The following is a 15,903-nucleotide window of genomic DNA, read 5'->3' on the forward strand; positions in this document are numbered from 1 at the left end:
AAGCCAGCAGAACAAGCTATAAAGTTGCACCTACCGGAAACAGGAAACATGCCAAGCTTCATTAACTGTCCTATAGAGGCGCTGACCAGCAGCAATGAGGTCCCCACATCCCAGGCATCTCCAGACTTCTTCACCTGTATACAGGAATAAGGTGACGTCAACAACCATTTTACATCAAAGAAAACAAGGACTGCTGCATCCCTGATACAGAACAGCCCTGAATTACACCAGGCATACCGTAGCCCCAATGTTTAGGGTTGCCAAATTGAACTCTTATATCCTAAACTCCCATTTTTTCCCTCCAGACCTGAGATCAGCACGTGCTCCTCCACATTCTGCAGAAGAAAACAATATTACTTTTCACAGAGGACGGCACGGTTAGAGCTGCACTACTCCTTGGAGCAGAGATTTCAGGTGGCGATGGGCCAAGTGTGACAATTCCTACAGCCACGTTACGCCAGGAAGGCACGTTACCATTCCCCTCATGCCACTGACTCAGCACATAACATTTCTGCACTTTTGGGTAAGTGATTGGATTTCCCAGAACAGGAAAAAAGACAAACCTTATTCAGCGGAGAACAACTTGACTACCAAGGAAGGAAATACACACTCAAAAGGATATTCCTGCAGAGACTGTGCAACCAACACTGCACTGGAGCCAGGCTTAGGAAGAGGAGTAGCTGCCACTGCCTGCTGTCCTTTCAGAAAATACTGGCAGTGTTCAGAAAGTCATAAAGCCCCAGAGACAGCCAGGATGCATACAGGCTGGGAAAAAGAACAACAGTACAAAGACTCCGGCACTAATTTGGCACAGAGAAATGCTATCTGAGATCCAAGCAGATGTTTGGGTGCATTCAAGAGAAAGCCGAGGATGTGGCTGAGTGCAGGACGGCACAAAGAACACATCATGCTGCTTCCTTCTGCTACTGCAAGCTGACTGCAGGAGAGATGCATAAGGAAAGAATTGCGCTTAGAGAAGGAAAACCACTAACCACAGACTTCCAGTTTCTGAAGAGTGTTAAAACTCAGCGGTTGCTCAGCGATTGCCCCTTCTTTCTGAGGCTTTCCTCTGCAGCTTCACCCTGCTATGTAAGACAGCTCTTACACGGACCGAGCGGCTGCTCCCAGTGAAGGGAGCTGCCCTCAGTGCCCTGCGATCACAGCAGCTGTCTGCTGCCAGGGAGGGAAGCTGCAGAGGATGGATAGCTCAGCGCTAGGAAGGATGCCTCTTCCATGGGGACGGTGCTTTCCTTACCCACAGCCTCTTTAGGGTGTTAAGTTCAGAGGATGCTACTGCCTGCAGCACAAGGCGTCAGCGAGGCATAGCTCTGCACTCAGCGGGTAACAGCAGGACTCAGCTCTCAGTGACTGTGAGTGCCTGACGGAACAGACGTGCCCCGCAATGCAGCACCCGAACGCCTGGAGCAGCAGCCCGGCAGTCACCGCAGTGCGAGAATTTGAAGCGGAGTGGAGAACCGAAAGAGACAAGGGCACGAGAGGTCAACGAGACGTCCGCTCTGCTGGCCATAACCGTGCCGACGCCGTACAGTAGCGGGCTTGGTCGGCCAGCAGCTCCGTCACGTCCGAGCGGCCGAAGCGCAGCCCCCCGCTACGCTCCCACGGAGATCAGATGATCTCCGCCGCCGCCGGAGGAACTCGCGGCGCACCGCCACGCGGCACCGCTACGGTTTCGCACCTGCGGGGCGGGGCGGGGCGGGGCCGGGACGTCGCCGCGGAGCGTCGCACCGCCGCGGGGAACGCTCGGGCGCGGAGCGGCTCGAGGACGCGGAGGGCCCAGAAGCCCGCGGAGCCCCGCTGCTGCGGCCCGATCCCGCGGCTCCGCCCGGACGCCGGCAGGAAGCGGCGCGGCCCCGCCGCAGGCCCCGAGCGACGGAGCGGCGCGCCCGCCCCGTCGCGCGCCCCCGCGGCTCTCACCTGGCGGCCCCGCCATGGCCTCGGGCCCCGCTGACGTCAGCGCCGCGCCGCGCCGCACCCGGGCCGGGAGCGCGCCTCCCTCGCTTCGCGCCGCCGTTCCCCCCCTCCCGCCAACCGCTCTGTCGGCGCCGTGCCACGCCCCGAGGGAAGCCCCGCCCCCTTCCTCGCCGCAGGCCAATCGGCGCTCCGCCTCCCTCACGCTCCGTCGGAGAGGGCGAGCCCGCCCTTTCCGCGGCGAGGACCAATCGCGGCGCCGCCGCGGCCCCGGCCCCGCTCTCCACATGCGGCGGCGGGAGCGGCGGTGCCGTCCGTCACCTGGCCCGGCCCGGAGCGCTGCTGTGAGGGAAGCGGAGCCCCGGCCTCCCTCTTCCTGAGGCGCGGTGCAGTAAGCGGGCTCCTCGGCTCGATCGCCAAGCACAAAGAAACGGCAGCTCACTCCCATCAATATAAAACCTTTTTCTTTCTTTTTCTTTTTTTTTTTTTTAATTCTAAATCACTTTCACAACAGTGAAAATTAGTGAACAGTAACGGTAATAACTCACTGAACGAGCCGTCACCGGCTGCGTGCAGTCTGAATACGAGGGGAGCGATACGATACAAACACGGCGTGACACCTCCAGAGCTTCCGCACCGCGATGGCCGGAGAAGAGCCGAGAAGAGCCGTCCGAGCCTCCATCCAGCACGGCTCCCAGGGCGCTGCAAGGAGGCACGGAACGCTCTGCCCCTGCCCGGAGCGCACATCTTACACTTACACAAATAACCCACTACAGTTAATCGAGGTGCCCTACCCAGCAACTTTAACCATACACGTTAACGAGCTTAACTATGGAAACAAAATTTCTAAGACTTGATTTGCTCTGTCAGTTTGTACGTCTATGATGAGGGAAGTCACAATATTCATCTCGCAGGAAATCATCGTGACTATCAGTGATCTGAATCAAAACGACCTAAAAACAATAGAAGAAAAAAAAAAGGAAATGGAGTTGTCTAGTCAGAGAAATATCAAAATTGTTCATCTCATTAGGAAATCCCTCGTGTCTGCTCTTCTGAAGGAATCTATACAAATATATCAGGAATACTTTTAAAGCTGTACACCCAACGTGATTCCAAACGGGCTGCATTTCACCTTTGGAAATATCTTCCCCTCAGCACAGAGATGGTCGTGGTCTCCTCCAGCACTTCTAATTCGTGTCTTTGGTAGATATTGACAAGACTTGCACTGTAGCCGTTCTGTGCTGTGTTGTAGCCATGCATGGCTGCACAGAGAAGCTCTTCCAAGTGTTCCTTGCTGTGGCATGTGCAGGATCTCATTTTTCCTCCCGTATGATTTTACGGTATGCCATATTTAAGCTCTAATCTCTCTTGAAGAGCCCTCATTTCTCTCCCCAAACTTCAGGGTCGTTAATGGGATTTTATTTGTGACCTTGTGTAGGAAGTCTCACAGCCCTGGGAGAAAGAAATGTAGCTGCAGTGGCATGGATGGGAGGGGATTATCCATAAGTGCTGCTGCACAGAACCACGGAAGGCAACACTGTTATGTCAGCGAGGAACTGGGCTGGGTGAGGCAGATAGGCAAGTCCTACTGCTCGATAACCTCACCCAGCTTCTTCAGAGAATCTTCCAGCGTCTGGCTCCAGCAAATTTAGGCTTTAAAAAAATTGCAGCATAAATTAGTAGCTCTTCTAACCACCATTAGAGCAGCTTCAGGCAGGAGTTTTCCATTGCTGTGGGAAACAACAGCAAGAAAAGAAACCTGTCTCCACACCTGGTTCCATTTGTATCACATGCTGTGCCCAAGGACTCTCAGCTGTGCTGCAGGTGATTTCCTGAAGAAGGCTGGATGTTGATTGAAGAAACTGAGTAACAGCCACAGCACTGGCAGATCCACCATGTTTGCCAAGCATGAGATACTGATGGCGCTGCAGAAGTTTCCTTACCTGTCCAGTCTACCTTGGGGCAACTGTCTTTCTCACAGACCTGTTGTAACTGATTGGCACAGGATTTCAAAGCAGCACTCCTTTTAGGAGCAGAGCTCAAAGCTAGGCCCAGGGTTTGTGGTCAGAACCTGTTGTACTAGACAGCCGAGCTGAAATACATTTTAACCAATGTTTAATTTCCAACCGTGGTGCAAAAATGTGAGATTCTTCACTGTGCTGCAGTACCAAAAATTTCTGAAACCCGTGATTAGCTACGGAACCAGACACCAAGAGGTTTAAAATGGGATGGGAAGCAGTTTGTAACTGTTTCAGTAGCCTTTCTGGCTATGAGTATTCAGAATAATGGAAACGATTTATGCAATCAACAGCCAGAACATAATCACCAGAGCCACAAACAGGAAGAGGCGGGATAGGAACTGCTCATCCACATATTGAGGAGTCCCTGGAACAGCTGGAAAACAGGAAGTAAAACACAGCTCAGCATCTTCCTCTTCTCTAGAATATTGTATATTCTGCATATAGTACACTCATTACATATATATAAAATACACAAGAAATCCACCTGCTAAAAAACTGCAGCTGCCAGTATTCCTACCCCTAGATTGGCCATCCATGCTGGAAAACTGAAAAGGAAGAGAAGCACAAGCTCCCTGAAGCAGGACCTGTAGCAAGTTTGCTCATGACTAATAGCAGCAGGCAGCTCCAAGTGCTACAGTGCATCCAGATGTGCTCAGAGTACTTCTGGGGACAGCGCTGAGCCACATTCACTGCTGACAGGTGTTTCCATCCTAAGGAACACCACTGCCTCTACCTGGGAGCTCCTTCCCCTCAAGGTGAAATAACTGAGTAAATAAATGGCAAAACTGTGTGTGTACTCTTGACTAAGAGAACTAATGAAAGGCATGCAAATTTAAAGCTCAAGACGTGCCTTTCTGAATCCTCCATATAGACACCATTGATGAAAAGAAGACAAAGGAGCTGGTTAAACAGTGGCTATTAGAGGAGCATAATTTTCATTTCCTTGCTCTGTCACATCTACACACAAATTTTCAGTGAAGCGTGAAGTACAAATGATAAGTAAATTCAGTGGAACAAAGGGCAGCACAGGTCTTTGGCAAAGCAGGTGTGACATGAAAAACATGCTTCTGTTTCTTATGATTTCTAGGCCATATGATATAGTGAAGAATATTTGCCAGACAGTACCTTTTGCAGAGAAAACCTGGGCTGTAGGTTTGTGTGTGCAAAACAGGTAGACTCAGTTTGACTACAGTGCAGCTGGGAAGAGGTTTTTTGAGGCTACTTCATTTTTAGAGGGCAAGACCACTCCAGGAAATCAGATAGAAGTGACATACGTATAAGCCCTCACACAAAACATGTCAGAAATGGACTGTTTTTCCACTGCACGGTTTCCCTCTTCCTGTATTTCCATATACAGTACTGATTTACTTTACTATTCAGAAAGTTTTGTCATTTAACAGGTTATTTGTTTAAGTTACAAAAGGGTTTGTAAAATATGTTTGTGATAGGACTCCCTGAGAAGAAAGGATGCATGGTACCTGGAGGAGGTCGCCCGTCATTTATGTTGAATGCCGTGGCAAAAATACCAAAGGGAAACGCCCCAATTCCAAATGACATTTGGAAGCCACCATCTCCAAACCCAAAGCCTTGGAATCCCTGCGGAGAACAAAGCAACAGAAGAGGAAAAAAAGGTACAAATAATTTAAAGCCTATTTCAGAACTGTTTGCCTTTTGGTCACACTTCTAGTCTGCCACTGTTGTTAAATACCTCCCAAGCTGTCATGCTAAAAGCATTTATCACAGCAGTAAACTTGCTAGAGCAACCCAAAAGTTTCAGTAAATGACAAGTAGGAATTGCACTTTGTGCTTGAAGGCTGCAAATTAACAGAAGTGTTTATATAAACCTTTTCAACTTCAAACAATGTGTATATGAGAATACATCAAAGTCAACATTACCAGAACATTTAAAAATTGTATCAATAATTCTGTATTAACAGCTATTAGGCACATAGCTATAAAAAAGATACTGCAGAGAATAACCTGCATTGATTTTTTGATACGTGTGCATCATCTAAACATTCAGTAAAGTGATACACTGCCTGTGGGATGGCATTGGTCATTATAAAGAGCACTATCAACACCCAAACAAACTAAAAAATCATATCAGAATTCTAACTGATGTAGCATATAATCACCAAAGAAGATGTACAGTGCAACAGCATTGACTCCAAGGGCTCCAGACTAAAATTCCACATCAAATCAGAGAGTGTTCTGAATTAAGATGAACCCTAGTGTATAAAAGCAATGTCCCATTTGAGAATCAACTAAATATAAATCTAAGTAGCTGTGCCACATTTCAAAAGAGGACGGGTCACTGCTCTGTGTTCTATAATCCAGCAAACTGTTTTCTGATCTCAGAGTTAAAACTGTGACCAACTCTGAAAAACCCCTCTGATCACCTCCAAACAACGAAGGACAAATATGACTTCATTCACATAATAAAAGCCAGACTTTTCTGTGCTGATACTCATTGTGACTCTTGTCAGATGCTATACTATGAAGGATGCTGTAAGGGCTAACTGCAGGGGACAGCAAAGCACTCCTGCAGGAAACAGGAAGACAGCATCACTACTGCTACATCTTTGAGACTCCCTTGACTTACTGCACCAGCTAAAAGCTTGAATGCAAGGACAGCAGATGATTTAATAAGAAAGCAACTCCCTAGTGAGAGAGAACTACTATGCTCCCAATCAAAAACAATACAGAAATGTTCCTTAATCACACCCAGTAGAGCTGTTTGCTTGAACCATGAGGCACATGCTCTCTGAGGACCTGGGCTGAGTTACTTGGAAATACACCATTGTTTCATCAGGTCACTGTCTTTGTGCCAGAAAACACTGTGGTCTGCTCTATAGCTACTCCCACATCTCTAACATACACCAGCTGCTGTTTACATTCATTCTATGTAATCTCCTCAACAAAACCACAAATCCCACTTCAAATTTGCACATATCCACCAAGCATATCTACTTTTCTTCTTAAAATGCAAGGGTACACCAACATCCTATAGAACTTCCAAAGCAAAGCTTTCCTTATGACTGTACATGGAAAGCTATCAAGTATGAAGAACAGCATTTCCAGCAATTCCACAAAGGGCTGTTTTCATCCAGCACAATTCAATTCATTGCATTCTTTAGGACTGTAAATAGCACTATGGGAATGGAGCTTTCTGCCACACAGCACCTACCACCTATTCATAAACAGCCTCTGGGGATCTCTACAGGATCCTCATACAGAACCTTATGTACACATTGTGTCCTCCAAGATGAATAAGCACCACCAAAACAAGCTATCTCCTTGAGCTTTTTTTTTTTTTTTTTTTTTTTTTTTTTTCCCCTTACCCCTCTGTTCTCTGGTTCAGGTCTCTGTCCTTGGGGTCGTGGTGGAGTTTTCTCTCTACAAAAAATTGTAGAATTAGCTCAAATTCAAGCACACAGGCAGCAGTATCTGCAATAGGTTGGTTCATAAGACAGAACTAACTTGGAGAATGCTCTGACAGGGCCATGCTGCAGCAAAACTGAAAATAACATGGCTGAACAGACCCAACAGCTACATGAACTTTTAGGATCACATTCCTAAGATATTGCACTTTTCAGTACAAAAAAAATTCCATTGCAAAGGCTGGAAACAGGAGATCAACAATAAAGTCCATGAACATTTTATATAAGCCTCCCCAGTCAAATAACATCCATTGAAGCCTACTATTTCTAAGTGTTAATTAACAACCAATTAAAATAAATTGCCAGTCAAATAAGGTATGTAGACTCAAACCCTAAAAAAGCCAGAAATATTTAGCAGAATTGTCATTTCTATCAGTCTTTTGACATCATATCACACTGTGAATCCAACACTTTGGTAGTTTCACCTTAAACCCTAGCAGTTGTCACACAGATATTGTATTTCTGTTTATTACCTGGGGTCCTGTTGTCCAGTGCTGCCTCTTCCATACAGAGGAATAACTTTATCTCTACTGATTCCTGCTTTGCAAACAGGGCACACTTGTCTGTTTGGCCTGGTTTCTAACCACTAAAATAAAATTAAAAAAAAAAAAAAGAAAAATTATAAGAAAGCTAATAAAACCATGAAAACATGCAGACCTAATTTGTAGCCAGGCAGGGAGATTTTAGGAACCTATCAGAAAGCTGCAGAGCAAAATGTTGTACTAAATAGTAAGTGCTCTCCATTAAAGCATTGACATTTTGGCTATTGCTCTGCCACAGTCCACTTGCAGATGTGTACACCATTAGAACTGCACTGGAAAAATGCAAGGAAATAAGCAGCACCAACAGCTTTGCATAAGCCAAGGCCCTGCACAGATACCCTCCTGTCATCCTGTCCTATGATGGCACCACAAGGTAAAACATACATATGCAGCAAGAAGTACACTCAGCATTTAAGCCTGCAAACTAAACCTTCATGAACTGCCTACAGTAATTCCCCTACCAAAACCAGCAATACCTATTGGGTAAGAAACTGAAACGTGGGAAGTAAGCAGAAGAGAATCTAAGTTTTCTTTATGCTGAAAGTCTAGATTGCAAGTTCTTGTGCGTGAAATTATATCAGCACATTGCAGTTGTCCTGGAAAAAACGAAGTGCATTTGAAAAGGGGGAGGATACTCCAGAGAACGAAGGGCTTTATTGAGTCATTGGAGCTGATGAAAGACAATGCAAAAGGAAACCTTTCTTACCTGGTGTAAACAAGGCCAGCTGCGAGCGTTCCCAGGACAATTTGATCGCAGAGAAGAAAAAAAAAAAAGAGGGGGGGGGGGATGTAATTAGTTACTCACAACTTGATCTCGCTAATGGATAAAGTGCACCCCGGATAACACAGCTTAGAGACAACAGAATCTTGGAATCCAGTTTGTCCAGTTCCATAACCTCCCATTAAAGCAATTTTTAAAAGCAGAGCCCAAGCCCGATCTCCAGGTTATGCAATTTAACTATGTTGCTAACACGATCATCTCCGCATCACCTTTAATTCCTGCACCTTCACCTATACCAAAGCCCCAGACAAAGGCTTAATTCATCTCGTAGTATTTACTGCAAATTTTCTTTTCTGATCTCATAGGAAGATATCCCTGAGTTAAGATGCAAATGAGAAAAATGCCAGTAATGAGACTCCAGGATCTTAATAGAATTCATGAGAGTCATCTGGTTAAAACATTGGGCACTTCCATAGAATTGTGGAATAATTTAGGCTGGAATGGACCCCAGGCTGCCTCTTGCTAATCTGCTGCTTAAAACAGAGCCAGCTGTGAGATCCACTTTTCTCCCCATTATACAGTAATATTCCTGAGCTTAAATTAACACAGCAACTGAAGTATCCAAAGGAAAAAAAAAAATAGAAGCTAAAACTGCTCAGCAGCCATCTGCTTTCAGAGTGGTCTTTGCAACACTATTCAGACAAGATACATTCTATTCTTTAAGGTTCCATTCCATGATAGTAGACCTTCTAACAGTTTAATCTTAATATGGCTTGAGGAAATGAATTTCCATCTCCTTTAGAATAAAGACCTGTACCTTTAGACATTACATACATTAGCACAGAAAAGAAATGCTCTCTTTTAGGCTTTGTTTAATTAATGAGCATAATTTAACCTACTGTATAAAACAAATTACCCATGTCAATTATTCATAACATTTTAATGTTCAAGAGTGTATTCTAGACCAAGCTACCTAAGTAAGAAGCTGAGATGCTTACTATACTCATGCCATAAACACCCAGGTCAAATTGAAAAAAGTATTATAAATGCAATTCCATTGGAAAAGAGAAGCAGATCACATGGAAAAGCAAGTTCCCTCAAAAGAAAAAAAAAAAAAATCCCCAAAACTGTTTCAAAGGAAAACCATAACATGCATGTAGCATGACTGTAATTTGGCATCTAGAACCTGCTTTCAGATGGGGTTGTAAGTATGCAAGGAATTTTAAACTGTAAGGAATTTAGGTGTGAAAAAGGTATCTATGCTAACCCAGCCAGCACAGAGTAAATAACAAATGTAACCAATCAACTTCTAAAGGGCATTGCTTCTACAAAAGAAGGTATAAAATTTTAAGGTGCAAAAAAACCTTTCTTTCTGGAATTTAATAGATAAAAACAGTTTTGAGGCAAAGCCAAACTGCTTCTAACCCAAAGCCACGGTCCTTATTGAGTTTAAGACAAAAACTCTTTTTTTTTTTTTTTTTCCAATAGAACTATAAACAGAACAATATCAGAGGGATGCACGGCGTTCTGGTTTATCTGTGGGGACTTGTGTACTTACCAGAAGAGATGTCCACACAAGCTGATAACTGCATCCTTGGCAGTGTCTAAACAGATGTTACATTCAAAAGTGTTGTCCTGATTAGTGTTGTCCCCAGCACCATTACTGCTGCTGCTTCCACTGGTCCCTCCAGTACTGGAGCTCTTTGTTGATGCAGAAGTTGTAGGTCCTTTACTCGCCATCCTGAGGAGCTCCTCAGACACAAGAGCAAGAAAATTTTCCTGTTGGAATCCTAACAGTGAGAAAGGGAAACAAATACATTATTGGCATTATAGCATTGCATTCTTGTCCTTATTCAAACTAGCAGTAATTTACCTAAGATGCACTTGAATCCTACTGTTGATGGTTTTAGTTTAATGTAGCTTCTAAAAAAAGATCTCTCTTGGCTAAGCTACTTTAAAATCCTGCTGTAGGACCTGACTTATCACATGGCCTGCATTTTAAACTTACTGACAAGAAATTGAGGTCCACAGTCAAAACGAAGCCATCGTGTTTTTTCATAACTGCCATTTGCTGAGAGAAAGATGAGCTCACCTAGTCATACTTCAGAGCAATCAAACATTTCTAACAATTATAGCAGCAACGTAGAAATTACTGAACTGACACGCTTTCACCTCTCTGTAGTATCACCATATTTATCAAAGAACACCGTTTCTTTTACTTCAGTAGCAACAACCTCTCCAATCTGTTGCAGGAATGTGAACACCTAGAAAAGGCTGTGAGGAGAAACAGGTGATTATCTGAACCTTTTGCCAAAGCACAAACAGTGAAGCATTTGAAAAGGAGAACCTGAATTTTTCAGAAGCCAAATACTTTGCAAACTTACCCCAGAAACATTTAAAGCTTCCTTAAGTGTTCCCTCTTTGTAGCAGTGCTGAAGCACAGGCTCAGGACTGCAAAATAAAACCTCAGTATCTGTAGCTGTTACAGTCAAAACCCTCTTCCATACAACACAATCCAACAACACAGTCAAGTAAACTTCATACACACAAACCTCATGAAAGTTCTGCTGTGGTGACACTGAGCTACAACGAGGGAGAAGATGAGATTTATTCCTGCAGAGCCTTTTCACTCAGTTACATCACTTTGCACAGCGTCCCAGAAGGGCAGCTCAGTATTCACAGATGCTGCACTTTAACACACATTGCTTTCAGCACTGCTTAGCATTTCACACCGTCATTTCAATGAGCTCAGCAGCAAGGTGCTCCATTGTACTAAATTAACATTTCCATGCTAGTTTCCATCTGCTTGATGGAAATACTGCCAGATGACAAACAACACAGTAAGGAAGCCTAGAGTTTTCACACATCCCTACTACCAGAACTGTTGGTAGCACCCATCTATCTTGCTCAGTAATGCTTGAAAACTTCCCAACTCGGACCTATCCGTATGTGCTGGGAATTAATATCAACATTAAGAAAGTCTTCCTAAAACTAAAGGGATCAAAACGTGAAACACCACCATGATTTTATGGAACAGGCACGAGAGATGCCTGGCCCTCACATCTGGCCACAAAAGGCAACCATGCACGAGTTAAATAAACCAACTTCTGTGTCCCTGAAACCAATGTGGGAAGCTGTTCTTTTCTCCAAATTCAATGCCATATACTTAACACCAGAAATACATGGATAATATCTACACCTTCACTAACATCTGATTGAAAAAAACAACCAAAAACAAACCCAAAACAACCGACTCATACCTTTAGTAACTATGAGAAAAATAATTAACAAACAAACAAACAAAAGACCAACGGCAACTTATGAAGAGATCCATAAGGATATAATTATTGCAATGGAATAAAGATGGCTGAGACAGAAAAAAAGACTGAAGTAATACAATGTGCCAGGCAATTAATTTTCTCTCCTAGAAGGTCTATGGCACTCTGTCCTGAAATCCTCTCCTAATTCTTTCTCCATAGACTTACTGAGCTTGACGACCTATTAGGATTTAAATGATTTGAACTATCGAAAATATATCGAAATGCAACAATAAAAATAAGTAATCTTATCCTGAAAAGCCTTCACAATGCTTTCCTCTTCTCTACGGAGTGCTGTTTAACATAACCATGTCCACAGCAAGTGCCATCCACGCCTGTTCACCTGCAAAGCACACTGCACACTTACAAAGATGCACGCATGAAATGGCACCGAGTGACTAAAATCCGCACTGCTAACTGCGTGTTGCATTACTTACAACGCAGTCTGAATGCTCAAGTAGGAGTTCAACTGCAAATTCAACTTGTTCCAAATGTCAAACAAACTCCAAACTGTTGAAATGGCACCTGAGCCTATTTAAACTCCAAGGCAGAACTTGGAAGGGAGGCACACAGCAGGCCAAACAGACCCTGTTTTCTGTTTGATTTAGAGCTCAGCATGAAGATTGCAAGTGCACTGGCACATACTACAACTTTTGGGGTTAAGCAAACAGAATTTAGAGAGCAGTGACCAGACAGATGCCAGTCTAGGTTTGCTAAACCCTCATCTTTGATCAGCTCTCCAAATCAACCCTAGGAGCACGAGCTGCAAACAAGTGGAAGCACATAAAAATCAGCTCTGATCTAACTGCAAGCATTTGAAGATCTTATTTTTTTTTTCTTCTTGTTTTGCTCTCTCTATATTTGCAGGAAATTACTACCTTTGCTAATTATATGCTGTTTATACCAGATGTTTATTTCACTTTAATCATGACCCCTATAATATCCCAACAGGCTGCTCCAAAAGTGACAGAATCACTGGCATTCACCGCATCCAGAGTACCAAGAGTGCCAACAGGTGAACGGTTATGAAGCAAGCCAGCTTCAGCAATCTTCCTAAACTAAAGAAAGCCTGGGGGGAGGCGAAGACATGGAAATGAAGCTACATGTTTAGGGATCCAGCAGGACTTCCAGTGAGGTACTGAAACTGCAAGTGCAGCTGACAGAGCTGAAGCCAGACCTCCAAGAAGCAGATGGTGCACCAAGACCTGAACGTTCCATGGCAACTGAGAGCAGCAGGTGGACCCTGAAGGAAGTAAGTGTGGGAAACCAGTCTGTATAGTAATAAAAATGTCACTGACGGACAGTAAGAAATGTTACTCAAATCCCTCAAAAACTAATATGTAAATATAGCAGGAGGAGCTGCACACTAGTAAAATGTAAGCCCAATGGATACTGTAAAAGACCATATTTCTGGGCTCAGCAAAGTGAGTGTGTTTGCTAAAATACACTGACCTGACTCTAGTAATAGAAGAGAAGCTGTTCAAGACAGACTGGGAGAGTTTCCATTGTAAGCTAAAACATAGAAAACATTCCTTTGGAAACAGAGCAGAGTAGGTGAACGATAACTGAAGAGAGACAGAGAGAAGCTGATGTCATTAGAGTGAAACAGCTCCAGAATCTATGTTCAGAGCACTACAATGTTTTAAGTATTTCATTTCTAATCTTCTTTTGTGAGCAGTAAGGGAAAAAAAAAAACAACAGTGAGGCCATCGGACGGTTGGTTTACTGATAAAACTTGAAACTTGTTTCTTTTCCCAACATCTCACACATAACAATGAAATAGTGCATTGTTAGATTTAAATTCCATGAGAAAGACACTTTTCCACCCTTCTTTGCTAATTAATCTTATTTTATCTGGGACTTCTGAAACAATCCAGCCCTCATTCATTTCTGAAATGAACTCTGATTTAGTTTGTCAACTTCCTGCTGTTTTAATGGAAAGGAAGATGTGTCAGTTTTTCCTATTACTGCAGTGGTAACGTCATTTTTTTGGATACGTATGTTGTAGAAAAGGAAAATTAACATCAGAAATCCTATCAAAAATACTGACAGAGTTTATATAAATACTTCTCATTCATAGGTTTAACAGAAATCTGATTCTTAACCTATTACAGCTGTCTGGACTTCAGGTAAAAGCACAGATGATCTGAGCTGATAATCATTGGCAGCATCCAGAGAAAGGTACACTTACTTCTTGACGGTCATTTTAAGGTAGGTGTTAGCAGATATGTGACTGAAGGCACACTGTTAATCATTAAAGGCACTTTTATATCTCGTTACGTTTTTACTCTGTGCCACTTAGATATTTTAACCCTTTAGAAACATTCCCTGTAAATCCACCTTTTCACTTCCCACAACCTGGGCAGCACCATGCAGCTGCTTTTTAGTATCACCATAAAGCCCCGGGATCCAAATCTGTGCCATCATCTGACCGTTCAGAAGCACCCATTTGCCTGACGAAGCAGCATGCCCTCGCTTGGCCTCATTTTGCTAATTGGGATTCTGCAACACAGGGCTGCATTACAGGCGCTGCTGGGGTACAGCCCTGCTGAACAGCTCTGTGGGCAGCTGGAAGAAGCCAACACAGCTCACCAGTGCACCTCAGCAACGTGCCACGCTGAGACAAGCTAGCAGAAAAGCAACTACGTAACTCTCCTTTAGAAATCGTTCCATAGAAACGTGATAGAGACTCCGAGAAAATGTAGGAATGTCGAAACAAAGATTTTCTTCTGTTACCGATAAGTCTAAAGGGGAAAATTAAAAAAGAAAGAGCACCGATGGAAGCAGTTGGGTAAAGGCGCCGAGCGTTCTCCTGGCCTGGTGTTATGTAAAACACTGAACGATCTATAAGCAGGCTGACCGCGTTAGCAGCGCGACGTGAGAAAACAGGGACGGGGCCGCGGTTCGGTGAGCGCGGGGCAAGAGAGCAGGCGCTCAGCAGGCGCTCGGCAGGCTGTTCGGCGGCCCTGCCCGCAGCCAGACGGGAGCGGCCAGCGGTGCTGCGGGCTTCGGACGCGGCCCGGGAGGCTCGGAGCGCCGCCAGGCACGGAGCTCCGCCACCGAGCGCCGGCAGGCGGCCGCGGGCCCGGCACGGCGGCGGGCCGGAGGTCGGGCAGGAGGGGCGGCGCCGCGGGCCCGGCGGAGCGGAGCGGAACCCGTGCCGGACCCACCCCGCGCTGCCGACACCGGCCCGGGGCCCGAGGCTGCCGAGGCGTCCCCCGCCCCGCTCGGCCAGAACGGCCGCGAACGGCTCCGGCCTTCCGGGTCGCCCCGGTGATGAACCGGCCCGATCCTCGCGTTCCAGAACCGCCGCGTCCCGGCTTCGGCTCCCCCCGCCCACCAGCCGGGCCCGAACCCGAACTCGAACCGGAACCCAGACCCGGACGCGGAGCCGCTCGCCTGTGCTCACCGGCGCTCTCGGCGATCCGCGGAGCCGCTCCCTGCCCGCGGCCGCCGTCACCTGATCGCCCCGGAAGCGCGGCGCGGCGGAAGGGACCGGCCTATCGCCGCCGCTCCGCGGGGCCGCGTTCCGCCCGCGCCGAGCCGTGCCTCCGAGCTGCCCTACGGAGCTTCCCACCGAGCCGTCCCGGCCGCACCGCGGGGAGCGCAGCCGGCTCGGCCGCCGCGTAGCGCTGCCTCGGCTCCCCGTGTGACTTTCGGCTCTGCTCTCCCCGCAGCCCGTTCGTCGCCGGGCGCTGCGTCCCGGTGCCTCCCGCTGCGACGGGCGCGGGCTGCGCGTCATCCGCGGCAGAGAACGTCCGGGCGGAGCGGAGGAGAAAGGAAAGCGGCGGCAAGGCCGCACGAAGGGGTGCGGAGTGCCGCGGTCTGAGCAGGAGCTGCTCCGGGAGGGGAGCAAAGAGCGTTGAGGAGGTATTTATTTATTTAGCTGTGAGAAACTGAGGAGGAGAGGACGGGCCCGGGGCTGCGGAGCTG

The 15,903-nt window shown here is 46.1% G+C and overlaps 2 protein-coding genes and 1 long non-coding RNA gene across 6 annotated transcripts in view; 1 reads left to right on the top strand and 2 right to left on the bottom strand.

Moving 5' to 3' along the window:
* Nucleotides 1–2,092, bottom strand: part of LIMK2 (LIM domain kinase 2) — a 30,566-nt gene extending 28,474 nt beyond the window's left edge. For both annotated transcript variants that reach the window (XM_085238582.1, XM_085238583.1), the window contains exons 1-2: nt 1,936–2,092; nt 35–134 (exon numbers count right to left, since the gene is read on the bottom strand). In XM_085238582.1, the coding sequence (XP_085094708.1) occupies nt 35–134; nt 1,936–1,951 (116 nt within the window). In that variant the 5' untranslated portion in view covers nt 1,952–2,092. The remainder of the gene's footprint in view (nt 1–34; nt 135–1,935) is intronic.
* LOC146543193 (uncharacterized) overlaps nt 1–5,529 on the top strand; it is an 18,984-nt gene extending 13,455 nt beyond the window's left edge. Inside the window, exon 3 of the long non-coding RNA XR_014887049.1 lies at nt 5,399–5,529. This is a non-coding gene — a long non-coding RNA (uncharacterized LOC146543193). The remainder of the gene's footprint in view (nt 1–5,398) is intronic.
* On the bottom strand, nt 2,390–15,712 carry RNF185 (ring finger protein 185). Of its 3 annotated transcripts, none has more exons than XM_085238594.1 (7): nt 15,370–15,712; nt 10,212–10,443; nt 8,639–8,657; nt 7,864–7,976; nt 7,292–7,346; nt 5,429–5,546; nt 2,390–4,323 (listed from the first exon to the last, which is right to left on the bottom strand). In XM_085238594.1, exons 1-7 carry the CDS (start codon nt 15,710–15,712, stop codon nt 4,226–4,228), a joined length of 978 nt encoding a protein of 325 aa, XP_085094720.1. In that variant the 3' UTR covers nt 2,390–4,225. The 3 variants fall into 3 exon arrangements, with proteins under 3 accessions (XP_085094720.1, XP_085094721.1, XP_085094722.1); XM_085238595.1 differs by having other exon boundaries at nt 15,380–15,519; XM_085238596.1 differs by lacking the exon at nt 15,370–15,712 and adding an exon at nt 11,038–11,108.
* Nucleotides 15,713–15,903: the final 191 nt, after the last annotated feature.

The sequence above is a fragment of the Meleagris gallopavo genome, chromosome 17 (genome assembly GCF_905368555.1).
Source record: "Meleagris gallopavo chromosome 17, MGAL_WU_HG_1.1, whole genome shotgun sequence".
NCBI classification, from domain to species: domain Eukaryota; kingdom Metazoa; phylum Chordata; class Aves; order Galliformes; family Phasianidae; genus Meleagris; species Meleagris gallopavo.